At 47.1% G+C, this 24,344-nt stretch overlaps 2 protein-coding genes and 1 long non-coding RNA gene across 4 annotated transcripts in view; 2 read left to right on the top strand and 1 right to left on the bottom strand.

The window, feature by feature from the left end:
* The window catches only part of LOC115644329 (junctional adhesion molecule-like), an 89,736-nt gene extending 82,859 nt beyond the window's left edge, over nucleotides 1–6,877 (top strand). Inside the window, exons 5-6 of the mRNA XM_030548529.1 lie at nucleotides 3,051–3,211; nucleotides 5,833–6,877. Of these exons, the coding sequence (XP_030404389.1) occupies nucleotides 3,051–3,211; nucleotides 5,833–6,063 (392 nt within the window). The 3' untranslated portion in view covers nucleotides 6,064–6,877. The remainder of the gene's footprint in view (nucleotides 1–3,050; nucleotides 3,212–5,832) is intronic.
* Nucleotides 6,878–9,244: 2,367 nt separating this feature from the next.
* On the bottom strand, nucleotides 9,245–13,957 carry LOC115660210. Its single transcript, XR_004002779.1, has 2 exons — nucleotides 11,678–13,957; nucleotides 9,245–9,628 (listed from the first exon to the last, which is right to left on the bottom strand). It is a non-coding gene; the product is annotated as an uncharacterized LOC115660210 (long non-coding RNA).
* A 4,270-nt stretch (nucleotides 13,958–18,227) lies between these two features.
* Nucleotides 18,228–24,344, top strand: part of LOC115660184 (myelin protein zero-like protein 1) — an 81,506-nt gene continuing 75,389 nt past the window's right edge. For both annotated transcript variants that reach the window (XM_030581275.1, XM_030581268.1), the window contains exon 1: nucleotides 18,228–18,305. In XM_030581275.1, coding sequence (XP_030437135.1) covers nucleotides 18,272–18,305 — 34 coding nt within the window. In that variant the 5' untranslated portion in view covers nucleotides 18,228–18,271. The remainder of the gene's footprint in view (nucleotides 18,306–24,344) is intronic.

The raw sequence follows: 24,344 nt of genomic DNA on the forward strand, positions 1-24,344 counted from the left end.
TTATTTCCAGTTGTCGCCTGTGTTCAGCTTCTCTGACTTGTTCTTTGGCCCCAATTTTTGCCTTAGAAGTCATGGTTCATGTTTTCTTGTGTTGGGGTGCCCTCCGGTGTTTATTTTCTGAACTGCAGGCTCTGTTGCCTCCTGGGGTCTGCCTAGCAACTTTTTTTTTTTTTCCCTTTCTCCCTCTAGCGTAAACTAGAAAAACCACTTTATTTGCATGATATAGTGCTGGTACTTGCCTCCTAATGGGAGGGCTATTGCATGACAAAAGACCTGTAACAGCTCCTTAATGGCTTCTTGCTTAATATGCAAGCCACAAACTGCCAGAGAGAGCAGAAAAAAAAATTCTCTCTGGTTCCCTTTTAAAACCAAACTGTTTCTCTCTGCTAAAAAGCCCCTAGCAGAGAAAAGAAAAATAAAATATTTCTACTGGCTTCTGGATTCTGTCTATCCCGTAACCGCTGCACACCATGTCATAACTCTAGTCCCAGATTTGGACCTTAGCGTCCAAAATATGGGGGTTAGCATGAAAACCTCCAAGCTTAGCTACCAGCTTGGACCTGGTACTTGCTGCCACCACCCAAAAAATTAGAGGGTTTTGGGGCACTCTGGTCCCCCTGAAAAACCTTCCCTGGGGACCCCAAGACCCAAATCCCTTGAGTCTCACAACGAAGGGAAATAATCCTTTTTCCCTTCCCCCCTCCAGGTGCTCCTGGAGAGATACACAGACACAAGCTCTGTGAATCCAAACAGAGTGACTCCCCCTCTCCGTTCCCAGTCCTGGAAACAAAAGCACTTTCCTCTTCACCCAGAGGGAATGTAAAATCAGGCTAGCAAATCCAACACACACAGATCTCCCCCTGATTTCTTCCTCCCACCAATTCCCTGGTGAGTACAGACTCAATTTCCCTGAAATTTCCCAGAAAAGAAAACTCCAACAGGTCTCAAAAAGAAAGCTTTATATAAAAAGGAAGAAAAAATACATACAAATGGTCTCTCTGTATTAAGGTGACAAAATACAGGGTCGATTGCTTAAAAGAATATTGAATAAACAGCCTTATTCAAAAAGAATACAAATCAAAGCACTCCAGCACCTATATTCATGCAAATACCAAAGAAAAGAAACCATATAACTTACTATCTGATCTCTTTGTCCTTACACTTAGAAACAGAAGATTAGAAAGCAGAAACTACTTCTCCAAAGCTCAGAGAAAGCAGGCAGACAGAAAACAAAGACTCAGACACAAACTTCTCTCCACCCAGAGTTGAAAAAATCCGGTTTCCTGATTGGTCCTCTGGTCAGGTGCTTCAGGTAGACTTACTGCCCCAGGTTGTTTTGACTGTCCGTATTTAAACCACAACTCATCACCATTGTAGCTAAGTGTCTGGAGGCTGCCTCAGTTTAAAACATTATAATCTGTCTTTAATAGAACTGACATTATAGGCTGTTTTCCAAGCATGCTATTTGAGGTGATGCAACTTCCTTTCAGATTAAATTCAGATCTAATGGCAATAACACACACCAGAGTCGCTGTTACCAACTTCTCCGTTGTGTAATACTCTGAAGCTCACTCTTTTGGAAGTGAGGAGAAGGATGGGATGACAAAGATTCTAGTCTGTATGTCTGGCTGTGCACCTCTATCACAGGCTCAGTAACAAGAAATCTTGTTACACAGATCGTTCACCTGAAATGCTGTAGGAGTTAATAGCTTTGGTAATGTTGTAAGTCAAAGAATTCATATGTAGTTCGTTGATGATTTATTTAGGACTCCTGCTGAAGTGAGCCAGGGAATGATAACATTATGCCTTTATAGAGTTAGGTCAGAGGTGGGCAAACTATGGCCCGCGGGACTATCCTGCCCGGCCCTTCAGCTCCCAGCCAGGGATGTTAGCCACCGGCCCCTTCCCTGTTGTCCCCCTCCCCTGCAGCTTCAGCTCGCTGTGCTGCCAGCTCTCTTGGCAGTGGGGCTGCGAGCTCCTGCCGGGCATCACGGTTGCATGGCTGGCTCTGGCCGGGGGGCACGGCTGCCAGACATGCTGCTCTGAGCAGCATAGAAAGGGAGCGGCAGAGCTGGATAAGGGACAGAGGGTGGGGGGGGGGGGCAGTTTAGGGGACAAGGCGCAGGAGGTGGTTGGATGGGGCGGAGGTTCGGGTGATTGGGGGTGGGGAGCAGGGGGCAGTTGGATAGGTGCAGAAGTCCCATGGGGGCTTGTCAGGAGGCAGGGGTGTGGATAGGGGTCAGGGCAGTCAGGACAGGTAGGAGGGGAGTTTAGATGGGGGTTGGAGTCTGGGGGGGTGGTGGTTAGGGGCAGGGGATCCTGGGAGGCAGAGGTCAGGGGACAAGGAGCGGGAGGGTTGGATCGGTCAGGTGTTCTGAAGGGGACGGATAAGGGGCAGGGGCCAGGCTGTTTGGGGAGGCACAGCCTTCCCTACCCAGCCCTCTGTACACTTTTGGAACCCCGATGTGGCCCTCAGGCCAGAAAGTTTGCGTACCCCTGAATTAGGTAGTGCACTTAGCCAGAAGGTTAGTGGGATTTTTGGTTTTTTTGGTTCATTTAGTTTGTTTTTCCCTGCTTCATCATAAGTGGAGTTGAATTTGGTGTTTTGTTCCAGTTGCAGCAGAGATTCAGAGTGCTGTGCGGAGCAGAGAATGTGAACCAAGCAGGAAACAGATTAGCAGCAGGCCCAAAACCTTTCTCAAGGTTAACTTCTCAAAAATTGCCAGTGGAAGTTGGAGCACTAAATACGAGGGAGTTTTGTACTATAACATTGTCTCCCACCAGCTGCGCTACAGGAAGCATCTGTTGGCATGGAACACCCCATAGCAAACACCACAAGAAAGGGGAAGCAGGATCCAGCCAATGTGTCCATGCTATAAACTTGATGTGATATCTGCACAATCCATCACCATAGGGGTGATGCTGTCTTCTTGGTTCTCTTGTGTAGTTCTTGAGGTGGTGCCAGTTCATCCCATGTTGCTTGTTTTTTGCTGGTCCTTGAAGACAGCTCTTGACTTTTTCCATTTTTCCTTTTCCCTGCCCCCAAACAGTCATAGTATCGGCAGTTGATGTGAAGACGCCAGAGGAGCTCTTTGTGGAGAATGGGACGGAAGCAAGACTTCCGTGCACATTTTCATCCTCAGAGGTGATCAGCTGTGCAACGTCCGTCTCCTGGAGCGTCCAACCAGAGGGAGCGACAACCCCTATATCAGTAAGAGCCCTTTGTCTGGGTTGACCCTGCTGTTTGGGGCAGGGTTGTGGGGGCGGAAATCTTGGGTATGTTTAAGAAAGAACTAGTTAGGGTCAGTTTTGTTTTTCAAGTATGATTGTAGGGCAGGTCCCACTCCATGTTGCTGCTCCTTTACCTATCCCTCACATAAGCTTTTGTTTATAGCTTAGCTTGAAATGTCACTAAATGCTTGTACAAAGTGTCCATCCTGTGTTTAACATTGCTTCTCTTCTTGCTGCCATGTAGCTTGGTTTGGAAAAGGCCCAGGTGGTGGTATCTTCTGCAGACGGGTTAAAGTATGTTTATACTACAGCTGGGAATGAGCTAGTGGGGCATGATCGAGCATACTAAAAGTAGCTTTATGGACACTGTGGCTCTGGCAGAGACTTGGGCGAGCCACCTGAACTGAAACCTAAGTGGTCAGATGGGCTAGAGAAGGTGAGCTGCGACATCCGCACAGCTATTTCTAGCACACTAGCTTGAGCCCTGGAACTGAGCGTCTGTGTTACCTGGGCTAGGGGGCTTGCTCCCAGCTGCAGTGTAGACATACCGTTAGGCTTGGTCCACACCTAAAAATTTGCTTGACCTAGATATGTTGCATGGTGCTGTGAAAAATTTCACTCCCTATGTGACAGAGTTAGGTCAACTTAATCCCCATGCATGGTGACAGGTTTCAGAGTGGTAGCCGTGTTATTCTGTATCAGCAAAAACAACGAGGAGTCCTTGTAGCACCTTAGAGACTAACAAATTTATTTGTCAAGTATCAGAGGGGTAGATGTGTTAATCTGGGTCTGTAAAAGCAGCAAAGAGTCCTGTGGCACCTTATAGATTAACAGACGTTTTGGAGCATGTGCATGCATCCGACGAAGTGGGTATTCACCCACGAAAGCTCATGCTCCAAAACGTCTTACGCTCTAAGGTGCCACAGGACTCTTCGCTGCTTTTACAAATTTATTTTTACATAAGGTTTCGTGCAGCCTAGCTACCACCCTTTGGCCTGAGGATTTTTTCAGAGATCGTGCCTTTACTTGCTTCTCACCAGGCCTTGGGGACTATAATCATGCATATTGCCAGAGTTCTGAGAGTCCCCATGGTAAGACCCCCCATGCAGCTCTGCTGGCACAAACTACAGAACTGAGTGCTGAAATGAGGTATGCCTCATCTCAGCAGACATCTGTCTTCTACCTGCTCAGCTACACCTAACACAGTGAATGCAGCTGGAGTGCTGGCAGATAAATGCAGATTCAAATCTTGAGTACAGCACAAGTAATGACACCTTTATGTAGTCCTTTACGTCTGCTAATGGCACCAACTGTACTGAACCATTCCTAGTGGCCGTTCTTAGCTGCTAGGCACAGAACTAAGATTGCATTGCAGGTGCAGTGTGCTACTTAACTTATTTCCTGGTTTTCGGAAAATTACGTTTTGTCAATCTCCAGGTTCTGGAAACGCTTGGGCAACCTTAACTTAAAAACCTTGGGTTTTTAGACATTTTAGTATCATTATTAAGTTGGTTACTTTGCACATATTTGTACTTCAAACAGCAATATTAAAATATGATTTAATATCTCTGAATTATCTGTCTTCCATATTTGAATAGTTAGATTTCATGTTACCTGCCATCTTAAATTAACTCTCTAAAAAATGTAGGGAAGGAAACCCCTTCGCTGCCACACACCAGCCAAAACCATTTCAGGCTTAGCTCCCTTCCCCTTCCTCCATCACATAGACAATGTTAACCTTTACGTAGCTGAACGTGCAAGTATTTAATACTCATCTTGCATTGTAGCAGCATCTGGATGCCTCAATCAGCATTGTGGCCTCACTGTGCTAGGTGATGTATGAACACATTATTATGGTAAGGATTGTCTTAGGCAATGGTTCACAACTTTTTCCAGTAAGAAACCCCAGGGTCATTTCCCATCTAGCTGGAAAGTGGAATCCCCATCTTCTTTCAATACAACAAGGACACAGTGGTTGTGATCTGTGACACCTATGTGTGAACCCTTCTCTCGCATTGCAACACCTAGATTGAGACTCCTTGGCCTAAAAACAACTTTGCGGTGGGCTTGAAGGCTAAATCATAGTGTGGCTACTTGAATGTGTGATTAGTGGAGCGACATCATGCTTGCTACAATCTGCAAAGCTAGAAGTAGCTGGCCTCTGGAGGGATTTCTACTCCTACCTCCTAATATGGGTATTGGAAAGGGCCAAGCAGATCTGGAGAGATTATTTTAGGGTTCGTCTACACTACCCGCCGGATCGGTGGGTAGCGTTCGATCTGTCAGGTATCGATTTATTGCGTGTAGTGTAGACACAATAAATCGATCCCCAATTGCTCTCCTGTCGACTGCTGAACTCCAGCTCAGTGAGGCGGAAACAAAGTCGACGGGGGAGCCGCGGCAATCGACCCCGCGCTGTGAAGACGCAAGATATGTCGACTTCAGCTACTGTATTCTCGTAGCTGAAGTTGCGTACCTTAGGTCCATCCTCCCCGCCTCTCCCTCCCCCCTGCAGTGTAGACCAGGCCTAAGTGAAGGAGGGTGTAAGCTTTGCAGTGTTCTGACGTGGATGTTCTTGCATGCTCTCCTCCCTGGCTGCAGTTCTTCTATTACTCTCAAGGGAACGCGTACCTTCGGAAGGACACACCATTTAAGAACAGAATCAGTTGGACTGGAGACCTTAACAAGAAAGATGCATCTGTCAGCATAGCAAACGTGCAGTTCCAGGACAACGGCACTTACTTCTGTGATGTCAAGAACCCACCTGACATAGTTTTCATGCCAGTAGAAATCCGACTTAGAGTCGTGCAGAGAGGTACCTCCCCTCACTAACTCTTCTTTTCTTTAGATGCCGTTCTTGGTCTGGGACAGACTTGATTTTTATCTGTAATCTCCAAAGCCAAAGGGCCACTCACAGGATTTGTTATCAAAGTTAATTTTTAAACACTGAAGATACCAGTCTTAAGCAGTTTTCTTTACTCCATCCACAGTGTGATGTTGCACTGTATAGGATTTTATAAAAATATGCTGATGAGTGTGAATATAATGTAACTGGAATATGCTTCATGCGAAAGGTCGCTTGTAAAGTATTATTACAAAGCTTATAATCTGAGTGTGATCATCCTATTTGTATAAAGAACCAACTTACCCCTGCCCTATAATAACACATTAAAAAGCCTGCGTGTCAGCATAACAAGCATAGCAACAGTTGGCCTTTTCCCAAAAAAGGGAACTAAACACCGGACACCAAGTCCCAAGGGGCCTTACGAGGAGGCCAGCTTAACCACAAGTAGAGTAACTGTTAGACCGCAAGTAGGGTAACTGATGTCAGGGTCTCCTGACAATCACCAAAACATCCTTAAGGAAGTAAAAACTAAGAACTTGCACTTTTATATTTGTTATACCTACCATATAAGGGTATTGCCAGTTGCTTTTCGGAAATGTTTGTCATATAATTGCCAAATAAGGTTATAATGTATGTATAAGCACTTATGCTAATTTGTGGTTTTAGGCTTTATAAGCTGTGGCAAAAATCAGTTCGGGAGAGCGGCTTAACCCTTGCTAGGGGACATGCTGTCTCTCCATGTGTGCACGCATGTATCGATGATTTCTCAATAAAGGAGCCTCGGGCTGTCTGATCAATCAACTGGGTGGTGGTCTTTTCCCCGACACACTGAAGATACTAGTCTTAAGCAGTTTTCTTTACTCCATCCACAGTGTGATGGTACATTCTATAGGATTTTATAAAAATATGCTGATGAGTGTGAATATAATGTAACTGGAATATGCTTCATGCGAAAGGTCTCTTGTAAAGTATTATTACAAAGCTTATAATCTGAGTGTGATCATCCTATTTGTATAAATGTGTCACTTGTGTTTGAAACTAGAAATATGTAATATAACTCTGAGGGCCTATTGTAATTATGCAAAGTGTGGGCCATTAATGGCGGTTTGGAATCTTGATGGCTCCCATCAACCAGGACAACTGACTGTGGATGGCTCTGTTTGCTTGTAGGCCTTCATGTGAGTCAGACTGGGAGAAATGAAGGCTTGGGGGTTTCACAGGACATGTGATCATATCATCTCGTACTGAAATCCATCTTAAACCTGGTGCTCTTCCATTTAGAAGGAGCAGGGGGACCCAGAGAGACACAAGATTCCCACCTTGTGCCAAAGCTATATAAGGCGGTGGAACAGAACAAAGGGGGCTGCAATCATGAAAAATTCCCTAGCTACCACCTGGGCTGGAAGAAGGTCTGTACGGGGAAAGGATTGTGCCAAGACTAGGAAGGCATCCAGTCTGTGATAGAAGCTTATTGAAACATCTCTGGGGGTGAGATTCTATCTGTATTCAGTATTTACTGGATTAGGCTTAGACTTGTGTTTCATTTTGCATGGTAATTCACTTTGTTCTGTCTGTTATCACTTGGAACCACTTAAATCCTACTTTTTGTATTTAATTAATAAGTAGAAAGTGATTTTATTAACCCAGAGTATGTACTAATACCTGTGGAGGGCAAACAGCTGTGCATATCTCTCTATCAGCGTTATAGAGGGTGAGTTTACCCTCTATAAGATTTATACAGGGTAAAATGGATTTTTTGGAGTTTGGACCCCATTGGGAGTTGGGCATCTGAGTGTTGGAGACAGGAACACTTCTTAAGCTGTTTTCAGTTAAGCCTGCAGCGTTTAGGGGCTGGGGCTGGGTTTGCAGCAGGCTAGTGTATCTGTCTCAAACCAGACAGGGCACTGAAGTCCCAAGCTGGCAGGGAAAGTGGGCTCAGAGGTAGTCTCAACAGATCAGGTGGCAGTCCTCCAAGGGGATTTCTGTGGTCCAACCTGTCTCACACAGTATTCCCAAATCCTAATTTTTCCCATGCCCTAAAATCTGTAAACAAATCCCATCTCTTTTGCATGACTGTCATAGTCAACAGGCTTCTGAAGGGATGAGGTGGGGTGTGGGCTGGATGACATCATGCAGGGAAGCTAATATTTTGTCTGTCTTGGTGTTGGTGAAATAGATGCTTGGTTCCATGCTGTTTAAACTTCAGATGATGGAAGTCACTCCTCTCAGAACAGGAACTAAACATGCAGGCATTTTGAAGGGGTCTAGTGAAGACTTATGGATTGTCTGTATGTTAAGGCTATTACCGCTCTGAGAGCACAAGAAAGTAGAACTCATCCAACTGTTAAAGCTTCCTAAATAGTTATTAGAAGAAACGGTGTCAAAAATTTAACAGGTTTACAATCATTTTCATCTAAAGTAAAACTAACCGTTCTAAACTGAGCTAATCTCTGTTTAGAGAAACATTATGAAGTAATATAATTAAATCTCTCACTTTAGCAGGGTGTTATATTGCAGGTGACAAAAAGGGGTTTTATGTATCTCTCTCTGAGCTACTCTAAGACTTCTATGCAGCTAAGAACCCACTTCCCCTTTTGGGTTCAAACTAGTTCCTAATGTGTGCTTGTGACTTTGGACATGCAAAATTGATGGGAGAGACAACTATTCAATTGATCCTGATGAAATCATGGAGCGAAATCCTTTAGTTCATTAAATAAATTAAGGCTGGAAGAAGTCAAGAGTTTGCTTTGCTCTCTGGGTCACAGGAATAAAAGACAAACTTTGGTTGTGGGGAGTAATTGGAACAAATTGTGACGTCGGATGGGTATTTGTTTTCCAGAAGCTCATCACTACTTCAGGGATTCAGAATAATTTGTAATGCAAAGTGTTTGTCACAGTTCAAGGCAACTACTCCTGTATTTTTTTCCCCCATGGTCTACCAAGAACATCGACTCCGAGGTTTTCGGGCTCCCTAGCTGTCACCTCTCTTGGGCAGAGACAGGCAACTCACTTCTTGCTGACTGAGGTATTTCCATGGTGTACAGTTCCCTGCCTACACTGTGTATTCTCTAGCAAATCAAACTGCCTCAGCACATCTCCTTTGCTTTTCTCCTCAGATGCTGTAAACAACTTAAGTGCCTACAGTTATAAACTGTGACACAGCTTTTTGTAAGCAAGCACATTTATTCGTAAGGTGAAAGCATTACAGAGAATATATATACCTAAATGTATGCTAATAAACTTAACAGAAATCACCCCAATGCTGACAAGGGCTCTGTAGGAGTCAGTCTTTCAAACCCCATCAACGGGATTTTGCAGCTCTTCTTAGTGCTGTCCCTGTGGGTGCTCCACTCCAGGTGATGGTACGTCCTGGTGTCATTGATCAGAGATCTTCGGTAGCAGTGCCAGGTCGGGATGCACGTGCTCAGCAGCTGTCTCACATCGTTGTAAGGGTCTGCCTGATCGTGCACATCCTGCACCCCCCTCAGTTTCTTCTCAACTGTCCTTAGCTGAAGTTGGGACTCGAGGTAGTGCTCATCTCTTCCCTGGTTACTGTAGGAAATAAGTAGAGAAAAATAGAAATAGTTAGCTAGCCATTTCCCAGTTCTGCCTTTCCTTTAGCATAGTTTGTTAGTTTAAAATTTTTTTTTTCCCCTCGAGTTAATCTCTTGTTGAAACTTCCCTGGCTGCTCATACTTTCATTATGCTGGTGTCTCCAGGCTTTAAGAAATGTGGCTCCTGCAAGGAGTCTATGCTGCGATCTGACGGGCACTCACTCTGTGTCAAATGCCTCAGTGAGACGCACGTTCCTGTGAAGTATCTCCACTGTACTAACTTAAAAACTAGAGCTTGCCGTGACAGAGACATGCGGCTAAAATGCTTTTCATGGAGACAGCTCTTCAGCCGCCTATGGAGAAGGGCAGTAAACCCTCTCCCTCATGCTCCCCTGCCAAATCAGAACTGACCGGGAGCACGGCTTCACCCTCTAACATTTAAAGGCAGGAAGCTCTAATGTCTCCTCTCAGAGACGCTCAAAAGGGTAAAGGATCTCTCGCAAGGTCTTTACCCTTGGTGCAGGCAGTGCTGAGAGCAGGCAACTCTGAACGCCGCAGCACCTCAGCAGCAACTCACACGGGGCGCGAAAACAGGGACCTGACTTCGCGGAGTGGATAGTTTTCCTCGGCACCGGTCCTACCAGCACCGACAATGGACAATGCCAGCAGCATGTTACACCTCGATATCGACAAGAACGTCAACACTGAGCCTGCTCACCACCCCCACTGGAGTAGATCCAGACCCTCAGAGGGACTCTTACAAATGTCCCGTGGCTCCTACTAAAGCCAAGCAAAAATCACTCCGGGCTGCTGCTCACACTCCATGCTCCGCAGCACACCAGCCTAGGGAGCAGAAACCATTTCTGCACCAGCAGGATATCTCTGTGGCCCCCTGAGCCTGACCCTCCGCTCCTAGACACGGAGCACTCACTGTTTGAAGAGCAGCTCTTGCCACCTGACCTGGCTACTTTCACGGAGAGTGAGAACAACAGCAGCAGGCAGAGTTCTCCCCATCTGAGTCTCCTCCTCCACTGGAGCCATATCTATCCCAAGTCACAGTGCATCATAAGAACCAGCCTCAGTTTCCCTACTTTGTCCCCCAGGGGCCAGGACCCAACTTTTCCTACCTGGTGTCCTGGCCTCAGCAGTACTCATGGCTGGCTCCTGCCATTGCTCCTCCTTGCGCCCCTTCTACCAGACCGCAAGGTCGTCCTACGCCTATATCCTCAGCTCCATCAACATCTAGAGCTCCTGAACCCCCTCTTGAAGAGTTGGGCTATGAACCCTTCCCAGATTTACTGGCTCCTGCCTCGCCATCAGCTGCAGAGTACACCCTTATGCCTCCACCTCCACAAAACGTGGACGAGTTTAAGCAATTCCAGGAACTTTTCAAGAGAGTGATACTCAGCCAGGACATTCCTTTGGAGGAAGTCCAGGAAATGCAACATAGACTCCTCAACCTTCCAACCCTCTCCACAGCACTGAGGGCATTCTCAAAGACCCTAGCCATAGTCGTGGCCCACCTCCACAGACACGGGATTATAGTTTTCCCTACTTAGACAACTGCCTTATCAAAGCCAGTTCCTACGACAAGATGTTAAAAGTGACTAACTTTACCATCTCTCTCTTCCACAGTCTAGGCTTGCAAATAAATTTCCAAAAGCCCACCCTGATACCTACACAGCAGATAGAGTTCATTGGAACTCACCTGGACTCGATTCGAACCAGAGCCCTCCCTTCCATACAACAGATTCCTCACTATTACGCATCTCATACGCACAATCTCTGTTTGCCCCAGAATAAAGGCACGGACCTGCCTACAGCTTCTTGGTCACATGGCAGCCACCACCTTTGTGGTCAAATACACCAGGCTGCACATGAGATGCCTTCAGGGTTGGCTCAACTCCAACTACAAATCCAGCAGACACAGTTTTGCATAACGTTGACTGCCACTGAACGTATTGGCCTCCCTGCATTGGTGGACAAAACCAGAGAACCTATGCATGGGTGTTCCCTTCCATCCACACTCCCCAGTACTCATGCTTACCACAGATGCTTTCCTGATAGGTTGGGGAGCGCAACTAGTTGACCCCAAGGTACAGGGCCGCTGGTCGCTATCAGAGACACAGCTGCACATCAGTCTTCTAGAGCTCAGAGCCATCAGGTACACTTGCCTTCACTTTCTTCCCACCATAAAGAACAAGTCCATGCGAGTTCTGACGGATAATGTAGCATGTATGTTTTACATGAACAGGCAGGAAGGAGCACGATCTCAGTCGATAGACCTGTTTGCCACTCTCCAAAACCGCAAATGCCATCTATTTTGCTCCAGAGTGGGACTCAGGAACACATCTCTAAGTTATATGTTCCTCATTCCTTGGAACAATTTCCTCGTACGCTTTTCCACCGATTCCACTGATATACAGGGTTCTACGCAAGATCACAGAGGACAAGGTCCGGGTCATACTTATTGCCCCAGCTTGGCCCACACAGACATGATATCTTTATCTGCTACGCATGTCCATCCGTCCTCCAAGGACTCTCCCTGACAGACCAGATCTCCTCTCCCTGAACTGTGGTCAGCTTCCTCACCTACAGCTCCAGAAACGCCATCTGATGGTGTGGTTCCTTCAGGGTTTCAATCCCATGAATTAGCCTGCTCAGAACAGGTCCAATACGTCCTTCTGCACAGTAGAAGGAACTCCACTCATAAAACTTACATGCAAAAGTGGAAACACTTCTCCATCTGGTGCTTCCACAGATGCCTGATACCCCAAATTGCAATCCTCCCTCACATCTTAGACCATCTTTTCGAAGTAAAACAGGATGGGCTTCGCTCAGTTCCATCAGAGTACACGTCGTAGCCCTTACCACCATCCATGACACTCTAGATGGCTATTCACTTTTTGTCCACCCTACCATGAAACGCTTCCTTGTGGGCCTGCAAAATCTCTACCCTGAGAGTCATTTACCAGTAGCCTCCTGGAATCTCAACCTAGTTCTCCAAGGTCTCGTGAAACCCCCTTTTGAGCCCCTGGCTATGTCATCCCTGATCCACATGTCCATAGAAGTGGCTTTTTTGGTTGCCATAACATCGAGAAGGGTTGGTGAAATAAGCGCCGTGATGGCCTACCCTCTCTACACCATTTTCTCTAAAGACAAGATTACTATGCGACCCCACCCCAAATTCCTCCCCATGGTGGTGTCTCCCTTCCACCTTAACCAGCCAATAAACTTACCTGTATTCCATCTTAAGCCTCACACGACTCCACAGGAAGCGACGTTACCTATTCTCGACATCCGACAGGCTCTTGCATTCTGTCTTGACAGAACTAAACCATTTTGTAAATCCCCTAGGCTATTTGTTTCTACTACTAAGAGATCAAAGGGTGATGCTATCTCTAAGCAAAGACTCTCCAAGTGGATCTTGGACTGCATCAGATCCTGCTATCAGACCCAGAATGTTCAACCACCAGAGTGTGTTAGAACTCATTCTACTAGAGCAACGTCAACATCCGTTGCCTTCCTCCACAACGTACGTATTACAGACATATACAAGGTGGCCACGTGGACATTTGACAGACATCTGTCAAACATAATGCTATCACACAGGATACCACGGCAGACGCCATAGTCAACCATATGGTATCCCTTACACAACTCCAAAATCCCAGCAACCACAGTGGGTACTGCTTCATTCACCTGGAGTGGAGCACCCACAGAGACAGCAGTTGAAGAAGAGGAGGAAGTTACTCACCTTGCAGTAACTAAGGTTCTTCAAGATCTGTATCTCTGTGGGTGCTCCACTATCCCCCCTCCTCCCTTCTACTTTGGAGTACTAATCGGACAACTTGATGGTAGGGAAGGAACTGAGGGGGGTGCAGGGCACGCGTGGTCAGGCAGACCCTAATGCCGCCGTGAGACAGCAGCTGAGCACATGCGTCCCGACCAGGCACTGCTACTGAAGGTCTCCGATCAACAGCGCCGGGACGCACTGTCACCTGGAGTGAAGCACCCACAGGGAGACGCATCTTGAAGAACCTCAGGTATCGCAAGGTGAGCAACTTTCTAAGTTTATAACTTAGCTCAGAACTACCACACACGTGAATCTGAGTCTCTCCTTTTATACAGGTTTGGCCTCTCATCCTGTCTTCATGTGACAGGTGTTGAACAGACGAAGATCCCCTCCTCAGGATGCAGTTTCAAAAGGCTGAGTTCTTGCATAACTGGAAGAGATACATATACCTCCCCCTAGAAATGCAGTAAATTTTAAAAGTTCATTTTTGTCTGGCACATTGTTTCATATAGTTAGGGCCCTACCAAATACATGGTCCATTTTGGTCAATTTCACGGTCACAGGATTTTAAAAATCATAAATGTCATGATTTCTGATATTTAAATCTGAAATTTCACGCTATCTTTAAGTGTAGGGGTCCTGACTCAAAAAGGAGTTGGAAGTGGGGGGGGGGACCTCAAGGTTATTGTGAAAGGGTTACAGTACTGTTAACCTTACTTCTGTGTTGCTCATTGTGCTGATGTCCATGACCAGTGCAGAGCTAGCATAGGCAACAAGGGTGGATTATGTAGCTGTGTTGGTTTACTTGGTTTTCCCAATGGTATCCCACAATGCTTCTGACCAACCGTTGCTGGCGACTTTTACAGCTGAGAGTACCTTCCCTGTCATGTCAAATTGGCTGCATGGTCTTGTCTTGTATTTAGTCCCTGCCAAAGATCTCTATAATCTGTCTTGGTTTTATGTTTTGTATTGTGCCTAGAAATAGAGTTTGGGGCCATAGCAAGGCCACCCAGGTGCTGTAGTAATATAAATACTGTTTATGAAAAGATTCCTGGAGTGTCATGCTTCAGGCTAAAATGTATGAGTCAAGTGTGAAGCAGTGGAAACAGCTACAAGTACGTGTGAGAGCTCTTTGTTCAGACTATCACCTGGTTGAATAATCCACTGGATTTTATGGTAAATTACTGTCTAATTTAAGTTCTCAGCCATTTTCACTTTAATTACATCCATGTGGTGTACAGCTACAGTAAGGCATGTGTCTGTGTCCGGTCTAGGACTCTCTGCATGCCATATTGTACCTTCAGAGAGAACTCAACCAATTACTATCCTTGCTCTACAGCTAATCTCCATGGAACAATTTCATTGGTTGTTTTAGGGAGACTGCACAAATGGTGTATTACCTGGCCAGGTGCACAAAGCTGAGGGGCGCAGAGATGTGGGGGGAAAGCTGCTGGCACAGAGGTATTTATAACTGAGGTGATCTCTTCTCTTCTCCCCCCCACCCCCGCCCCACCTGCAGCCTTTGCCATGCCTTCCCTGAGTGTCCCCGGACCCTGACTTGCTTCCCCAGCCCAGAGCAGAGCAACTCCATGTTGCCTCCCTGCAGCAACTGGTGCCGCAGGGTCCTAGTGCCTCCATCTCACTGCCAGGGCAGACTGACTCAGAGCCTGCCCTTCCCCCTTAGACCCTTTCATTTTTCAATGGGACCCTCCAGCAGCACAGCCCTCCCCGCCTGCAGTCACCACTCATGCCCCATGCTGCGCAAGGAGGCAGCCCTATCCTTCACCCCCAGTGAGGCTACAGTCAAGGGCAACAGCAGGGGAGGAGGCGCATGCAGCACCCACCACACAGGAGGTGAGGGAGGTTCCTGGACCTGAGAGGGGCCCTAGGAGCATGTGCAGTGACAGTGGTGTGGGTGAGTGTGCTGCTGGGGGGGCAGGAACGAGGGGCTCCTCCCACAGAGCTTGCTGCTGCTGGCAGGGAAAGGGCTGGGGGGAGCTGTCCTCTCTGGCCCCTGTCCTGAAGCAGCCTGCCTGCACCCCAGACTCATCCCCAGCCCTGCCGATGCCAGAGCCCACACTCCCAGTCAGAGCTTTCAGCCCCCACACCCTCAAGCCCTGAGCCCCTCCCAGCCCGAGCCCTCATCCCAACTCTCACCCTGAACCCCTCCCACCCTCCAAACCCCTCATCTGCAGCCACAGCCCTCACCCCTGTACTCCAACCTTCCACACCCTTCCTATCCCCAAACTCCCTCCCAGAGCCTGCACCCCAGACTTCCTCCCAGAGCCTTGGGTGGGTGGGGGTGGTTGTTGGCATCCCTGATCCTGCCCTGCAGACCTGAACTCCCAGCATTTTCTGGACACATGCTGATCCCTAGTGGCCACTGCTGATATCCAGTACCTTCCTCCTCTCTTAACCTCTGAGTCCTTCTCTGGATTGGAACTGGACGGGAACCAAAGACCATCTTGGAAGCAACATTACCAGTCCAAGCAGTCAAAAATCATGAGTCAGACCCCCCCAAAATCACAGGTTCTACTGCCGCTGCTTCATTCCTTCTTCGGCAGCAATTCGGTGGCAGGCCCTTCCCTCTGAGAGGGACTGAGGGACCCGCCGCCAAATTCCCACCGCAGAGCCGGCCCTGGGGGAGGGCACAATTTTATATTCTTGCCTCGGGCGTAAGAATACCTAGTTATGGCTCTTTACCTGGCCAAACCTCAAGGTAATCGTCCAGCACAACCATCATATACAGTAGCTGCACACACACAGCGTCCTCGTTCTCCACCAGCACAAATCTACACAATTTGCCCAGCAAAGCATAACAACTAATGCATCTCCCCACCTCCCCTGTCCTCATGACCACCACACAATAAACTCCATCATCACTCTGAAACCTAGAATGTCTGAATCAGTGTGAAGTGATGGAAACAGCTACAAGCATGACTTGAGAGAGCACTTTTTGTTCACAATAGCAGCAGATTCAGTCATCACTGGAATTTAGATATTCTTGGTATTTTATTAATTACACCTGTGCAAGTCCATGGGCATTCAGCTACTACTATTAGTGTTGCTCTTGGTTCTGCCTGGTCACTAAATACGTCATCTGATACTAGGCAAGCTGGATAGCAGCCTAGGCAGTGCCTGGGTGTTCTCTTGCCCATCCCTACAATACAGATATCACCAGCCCCCGTGATATCCGTATCCCCAGATAAACAAGCGTAGTGAGGACAGATCAATATGGAATTCATTAATGACGGCATTGATATGCATATCTATGATTATAGACCATGTCTGTACACCAGATTCACAAGTTTTAGGGTCAGTTTTTGGGGGTAGCTAAATTAGTACAAACCCCTCTGTGGGCCTTGGATTTGAGAGCTTATATCAATGTAGGTTAGTTTAGTAAATTAACTGGGGTTTATACCATTTTAATTAAATCACTTTTACAAAAACACATTTATTTAAATCAGTGCAACTTCTTATGCATACAAGGCCTTTCTTTCCTTTCTCTCCTATAAGGTACTCAGTAATTCAAAGTCTATATAAAATAGATAGATTTAATAAAAGCTCTTAAGCTACCTAAATTGGATGCCTTAAAGTCTGAAAGAGCGTTGTTGCCATGGCCACCTTAAACAAAAAGAGGAAGGTCTTCTCTAAGGAAGTACATGTAACTGATCACTATGCATCCGAAGAAGCTTATGCTCAGATAAATTTGTTAGTCCCTAAGGTGCCACAAGTACTCCTGTTCTTTTAGCAGAAGACAAGGGAAGTCATTTTCCTGCCTGAGAAACTTTAAAAACGTGTGATGCAAGATGCACCCAGCAATGAATTTTAAAACTGCTACAGAGTGGAATAACATACAACATGGTTAAATTTGTGCTTCAGCTATTTAAATATTAAATAGAATGCAGCCCTCACCCCCCCAACAGATTTTCAAGAAAGAGATGACAATAAAAATGGGATGTAACAATGTGTTTGTCCTCTTCAGTGTATATAACAGCAGCCTAGTGCCTTAACTGCAGTAATCGCCTAACCTAAGTCTTCCCTGGAACTACCCACAAGTTTGCAAAGAACCAATACTTAATACTATAAACCTACTTCAAAAATTAGGCTGTACAGATCAACTAGGCAATGACAATGATCTTTAGGGGGAAAAGCGATAACTACCAACAATAATTCAAAGAAATGGGAACGCACACTCAACTACCCATACCCAAACGCATGGGGAAAAATCAGAGTAGGAAAAATAATAAAGAGCTCAGATGCTTGTACAATCCCAGGCCTCCAGAAATTGGGGCTTTACGAACCAACCCGTTCCGAGCGGGCAGCGCTGGTGGCTTGGCCCGGAAAGCCGAGGGGTGGGCGCGCAGAGGTGGCTCAGGCACTGGGGCCGGGTGCGGAGCAGCCCGTCACACGGGTAATGGCCGGGGCGCCATAAGCCACAGCCCGCCAGGAACGGGCCCAGCAAGGGGGGAGCCCCCCGCATCCCGCTCTGTGTCACGTGTTCCGGACAGGGGCGTGGCCATGGGAATTCGCCTACCCTTTCTGGTAGGGCGCTCTTCCAGTGAGTGACAATCCAGCTCGCCAATCACGTTCCCACACCGGACACACGGGGCGGAGTCAGAGGGGGACGGAGAGCGGGACGCGGGAGGTGTGCGCGATTGACGGCTCCTCCGTCCCATCATCTGGCGGGAGCCCCTTTCCCCGCCCACCGTCCGGCCCTAAGGGGCGGGGCTGCGCCGGGGTCGGGACTGTGGGGCACGGGGCGGCGCTGGCAGGAAAATGGCAGCGGCAGCAGCGGGCGGCGGCGCGGGGTGGCGGGTGGCTCCGGGCCGGGCCCCGGCGCTGATGCTGGCGGCGGCCGCAGCCGCTCTGGGCTTCCGTGAGTGCGGGGGGGTGGGGACCGGGGAGCCCTGGGCGGGGCGGTTCCCGGGCTGGAGGCTGGAGCCCCTCAAAGCTCCGCTCTCGGGGGCTGCTCTGGTGCGGCTGGGTGAGGGCAGCGGTGGGGAAAACAGGCCCCCGCCCCCGCCCCCGCTGCCGGGGGGTTGGCTGCCGTGACGAGATTTAAACGCACGTGTCGCTTGCGGCCTTGGCCGATATCCCACCCCTGGACCCGAGGGCAGGGGCGGCAAGTCCTTGAGGAGCCTGGTCCCCCAGGCTGTGCTGTCTGACTGGTACATAGTGGGGTGGGTGGAGACTGGGGCAGTATTGCTCAGCCCGTGACTGAGTCCCCAAAGCCTGAGGCTGACATGAAAAGTGATGAGATGGTTAAAATAAACTTGAAGAGTGGTATTTGCTTCTGTGTTTTGAGCCCGTCTGTGGTGTCTGAGTGGGGCCCTGAGGATTTCCCCATTACCTGTAGGGACTGGACTGGTGGCTTCCAGCTGGAAGAAGGGGGTAAAGCATTGGGGGTTCTGCCAAGAACTAAATTCTGTGTTGTCGCAGCTGCTTTGGAAATGGGGCACCCAGTCCTGGGGTCTGAATTGAAATACACCACTGGGAACAGAGTAGAGGGGCAGCTGTAAGGTTAGCAACCTAACCTGGTCCGGAAGGAAGCTATTGCTGGGTATAGGCTATCCTGCCAACCCCGCTCCATACGTGTAGCTGTTTCATAGGCATTTCCAAGTGTCCAGTCACTCAGAGACAGTGGTGTGATATTCTACAGAAACTACTTTTAATGCTTTATTATAAGCTTTAGAATAATAGTGGCCATACTGGGTCAGTCCAAGGTCCATCTAGCCTGGTATTCTGTCTTTTGCGTTTTCAAATAGGCCCTTCAATGAAACTGACCAGTTTGGTTTCCCCTTCTTAAATAGTTTTACTTCCTGATTCTGGAATGGTGCTATTCCCAGATTGGTAGGAATGCTTTTAAATATAAACCAAAATTTGTTTTTGCATGTGTGTCTGTAAGTGTCTCACAATCACTGTTTAGTCATGTTAGGTCTTGTTAAACCTAGCTTTTAAGAAATCTTTATTTCTTTTATTCATTCATTCATTCATTTTAACAAACTTTTCAAAATGAATTGTGCCAACCAGCTTATAGGATAGGCAACGGGTAACTTTTACTATCTGAATAGGGTTGGAATTTTTATTTACAAGTGTGCCCCAGGACAGGTTCTGTGTGTTAGGCATTTTTTTGTAGAATGCTTAGAATTTATGGTGCAGTCAGTGAGGGGGTGGTCACTAGGAGTGGTACTTGAGAAAATTATAGTGACGGATGGCGGTTTTTGCTTTCTGGTCTGCCCTAAGGTTGTGGTGGTTATGAAGTAAAATGACTTCCTTACCATATCCAGCGTATGGTACGTGACAAAGTAGGTCTCATGTTTGTGTTATAGACTATGAATGTCTTCAGTGTACACCTAAATTCCCCAATCAGTGACCTAGCACTGCTGCAGCCCCATGGTGGGAGAACTTCTGAAAATGCTTAGCATAGATAAGGCCTCAGCTGCAGACAAGAGGTGGAATACCTCTTGGTTAATTGTAGCTATGTGCTTGGTTTGGATGACAAAGTAATCAGCCTGAAATAAGTGGCAACTCAATCACCAAAAATTAAAGTTTAACTTCATGTCTGCAGTTCTCAAACTTACATATTAGGGTGACAGCCAACTTAAAAGTTGTTCCTTTTCTGTACTGTGCATCTCTGTAATATCTGAGCACTTCAAAACATTAATGGATTTAGCCCCTAAACCTCCTGTGGGGCATGGAACTATTATTACGCCTACTTCACAGGAGAATAACGAAGGCACATTTAGGTGTACAAGGTGCAAATCTGGAAATGGAATCTGGATTTCTGAGTCCTAGTCCAGTGCCTTCACCTCTGTGGAAATTCATGTAATAAACCGAAGGAACCAATAAAGATTAACAAAATAACCCAGTAGAATAACCAGCAGGAGTGACTAAAAAGCCTTGATGACATGTCACATCATATGAACATAAGTGGCTTTTTAACTATCATTGCAAGAGGAAAGCTGTCCTACAGTGGGAAAACCACAACTTTTTCCTTCCAAACAAAATGAACATGTATCTAAGTAATCTGACCTTGTTCTATCATTCTACTGTATCTGGGTGAAGAATGCTTTGGACAGTGGAAAAAGAGTTCATCTGTGGCATTAGGAGTCTTTACCCATATAGCCTTTAATAGTGGCTTATACTTTCAGGATATTAACAGCCTGTGTTCTATCCAGATAGGGGATAAAGAAACAAAATCCTGTCTTACATAGCAAAGAGAAAATCACTTGTGGTCTTAGGTATACTCTGTCCAGAAGGGCAAAAACTGTACAGATTAACGTCCTTGAAAATTTATTTTGATAGTGAAAAGTGCTGGACTGCTCACTCTTGATAGTGATGTCCTCTATACACAGAGCACTGTCCATCTCAAAGGCAGAGATTCCCAAATGGTGGTCTGGGGAGCACTTGCTGGTGGACTTGGGAGTGCTCCTTAGTCACCTGGGGCAGGATCTCCTCTCTTCCATCTACTAAACAAGTTGATAGCTTAAAATACTCAGCTATTCTGTTAATATTACTTTTATGTAAGGAATTGCTGTAGCTGTCAGATGTTAGGAAATCATGAATAGGAGGGGAAACAATACACACACTTGCTCAGAGATGTCCTTCACACAATGGGGAAAGCTCTGAAACCTTAGAGAGTCCTTGCCCCGAGGCATTCAGCCACCATTTATATCGCAGTGTTAACCCTCAAGTTCAGTTTGGGGTGGGAAGTGAAGTGTTTACGTGTGGTGGTAGAGAGCACATTTCTGAAATTTCTGATAACTGCAAGTCGGGAACAAACTGGACATATGCTCTGTGAGTGGATGAATTGGCCAATGCAGAAGAAGATACCTGTATGATTGGCCGACTGCTACCTGTTTTTGTGTGGAGCTGAAACACTGGAATTCATGCATGGCATGGAGTTTATGCAAAACAGGTTAGACCATCCCTGAAGACTCCCTCTGGCTACTAAATCCCACTCTGCAATACAGTAGTTTCTCTTTGTTGTGTTAAGCAGTTTTCTCTTTGTTGTGAGATGTCATGTGAAGGAGGAGGTAGCTATCAGGAGCTTAGCTTTCTTTCACTGCAGAAGTGACACTAATCATGGGTGGTGATCGTGGCTGTAAGGGAATGCAAAATACCCAATACCAGTCCCCCCTGAAAAAAATTCCATGTACTAAAACATTTGGAAAGGTAGACTTCTCTTGTTAGGCATGATATTGGGCAGGAGTCTGACTGGCAGAGGAGCTGACGTAGGGTGTTACAAAGAGTCTCAGGCCATGTCTACATCTAAAATTTTGCAGCGCTGGTTGTTACAGCTGTATTAGTACAGCTGTATAGGGCCAGCGCTGCAGAGTGGCCACACTTACAGCAACCAGCGCTGCAAGTGGTGTTAGATGTGGCCACACTGCAGCGCTGTTGGGCGGCTTCAAGGGGGGTTCCGGGAACGCGAGAGCAAACCGGGAAAGGAGACCAGCTTCGCCGCGGTTTGCTCTCGCGTTCCCGGAGCCACCCAGCAAACCGCAGGGAAGGAGACCTGCTTGCTCGGGGTTCGGGGAACATAAGAGCAAGCTGGGGAAGGAGACCAGCTTTGCCGCGGTTTGCTCTCGCGTTCCCCGAACCACCCTGCAAACCGCAAGGAAGGAGACCTGCTTGCTCGGGGGTTCGGGGAATGAGAGAGCAAACCGGGAAAGGAGACCAGCTTCGCCGCGGTTTGCTCTCGCGTTCCCGGAGCCACCCAGCAAACCGCAGGGAAGGAGACCTGCTTGCTCGGGGTTCCGGGAACGAGAGAGCAAACCGGGAAAGGAGACCAGCTTGATTACCAGAGGCTTCCTCCTTCCACGGAGGTCAAGAAAAGCGCTGGTAAGTGTCTACATTGGATTACCAGCGCTGGATCACCAGCGCTGGATCCTCTACACCCGAGACAAAACGGGAGTACGGCCAGCGCTGCAAACAGGGAGTTGCAGCGCTGGTGATGCCCTGCAGATGTGTACACCTTCAAAGTTGCAGCGCTGTAACTCCCTCACCAGCGCTGCAACTTTCTGATGTAGACGAGCCCTCAGTGAGTGGTGGCATTACTGGCCCCTTCAGCATTTTGCACAAATTACCACACTGCTACTTAAACCTAAACTGTCAGCAGGACTTGCTCTGGGACGGACGCCAACCTTGTGATATCACTTCAACACCTCAGTTCCATACCTTTACTTGTCTTTTCATCTTGCTTTATTTAATTATCTTATTAACATCCTGTTTAAGTCTTTTGACTTTCATTTTAACCTTGATCTTATTTAACTTAATTTTCACACTTATGCCGTGTGAAAGTTATCTCTATCACTTTATTTGTATTATCGGAGCACCTAGGTGCCCTAGTCATGGACCAGGACCCATTGTGCTAGGCATTGAACACAGAACAAAGACAGTCCCTGCCTCAAAAGTTTAGACTCTGAGGCTATGTCTACACTACAGTTTATGTTGGTAAAATGTGTGTGCGAATATTCCGAGTGACATAAATTACACTAACATGAGCGTTCAGGTGCACAGCAGTGTGTCAGCTTCTCCCACCATCATAGTTTATGCTGCTTGCGGAGGAGGGTTTTTTTTATGTCAATGGAGAGCTGCAGCACTGTATGTATAGACATAGTCTGTGTAGAAGAAGAGACAGATGGGAGAGCACAAGGAAACAATGTTGGTCAGTATCATAGGCAGTACTCTCAACACAGCAAACGGTGCTCTCAACACAGTAGTTCGGTTTTTTTGTAGCCATCTCGGCAAAGGAGTTGAAGAGGGATTTGAAGGAGGGTAATGGAGTAGGATTGCAGATGTTTACAGGGAGCTCCTAGGTGTGAGGAGTGATGAGGTATGCAGAGGACACAAAGATGCTTGTTTGAAAGTTTAACAAGTGGGTGATGGAGGCAGGCTTCTTGGGCCAAGTGGAGATGGGAGTTGAGAGCTTGATAGCAAATGTGAGATGATAGGCAGGGCGGGATTAGGCTGTGAAGGGCATTGAAAGTGAAGGTAAGTAGCTTGTGTCTGATGTGATAGAGAAGGGAGAGCCAAGGGAGGGATGTAAAGAGCAGGGCTAAATAGCAGGTAGCAGTGACACTTAGACTTTCCTGCTCCTGTCACTTCAACCTCCTCTTAAACTGAGTGTCACCCAGTGGATAACTTCATGAGAAATAAGAGATGGAAAAATATATAACTGGTTTCTAAGCAAACTACAAGCTTGTTCTGCCACAAGACCACTTGGTCCAATTGGGTGAAGACTAATAATAAGTTTTAGGGGTCAAAATGGGTAACTTAGCTTGGAAACAGTTTTGCTCTTGAACATCTGTTCTGTAAAGCAACTTTACAGTTATGCTGAATAACCTTCCATCCTCTCCCTACTACAGGATGATTGCTGTAGAGCCTGCCTCTGAGGGCTGGTCTGGGGTGGGGCGGGGGGTCAATCTAAGATATGCAACTTCAGCTACGTGAATAGCGTAGCTGAAGTTGAGGTATCTTAGATTGTTTTACCTCTCGTCCTCACAGTGTGGGATCGACGTCCACGGCTCCCCCTGTCGACTCCGCTACCGCCATTCGCGCTAGTGAAGTTCTGGAGTCGACGGGAGCGCATTCTGGGATCAATATATTGCGTCTAGATGAGACGCGATCTTGATCCCTGAGAAATCGATGACCGCCTGCTGATAAGGCAGGTAGTCTAGATGTACCCTTAGAGGCAGGAAAGGTGTAGTTACTGATATAGTCAGGCTGAGAATAGAGTTAGTTATGACCATCTCCAGAGAGGCTTTATGCCACTGCTGCTTGTACTTTGCCAATGCACCTCTGGTAAGTAGGTGTTATTAACCTACCCAAAGACTGTTTCTAGCTGAGAAAAAGCATACCTGCACACAGTGGTGTCTGCTTCTTCATAATTATTCTGAAGATATACACTTCC

Source organism: Gopherus evgoodei, chromosome 1, assembly GCF_007399415.2.
Source record: "Gopherus evgoodei ecotype Sinaloan lineage chromosome 1, rGopEvg1_v1.p, whole genome shotgun sequence".
Classification (NCBI taxonomy): Eukaryota; Metazoa; Chordata; order Testudines; family Testudinidae; genus Gopherus; species Gopherus evgoodei.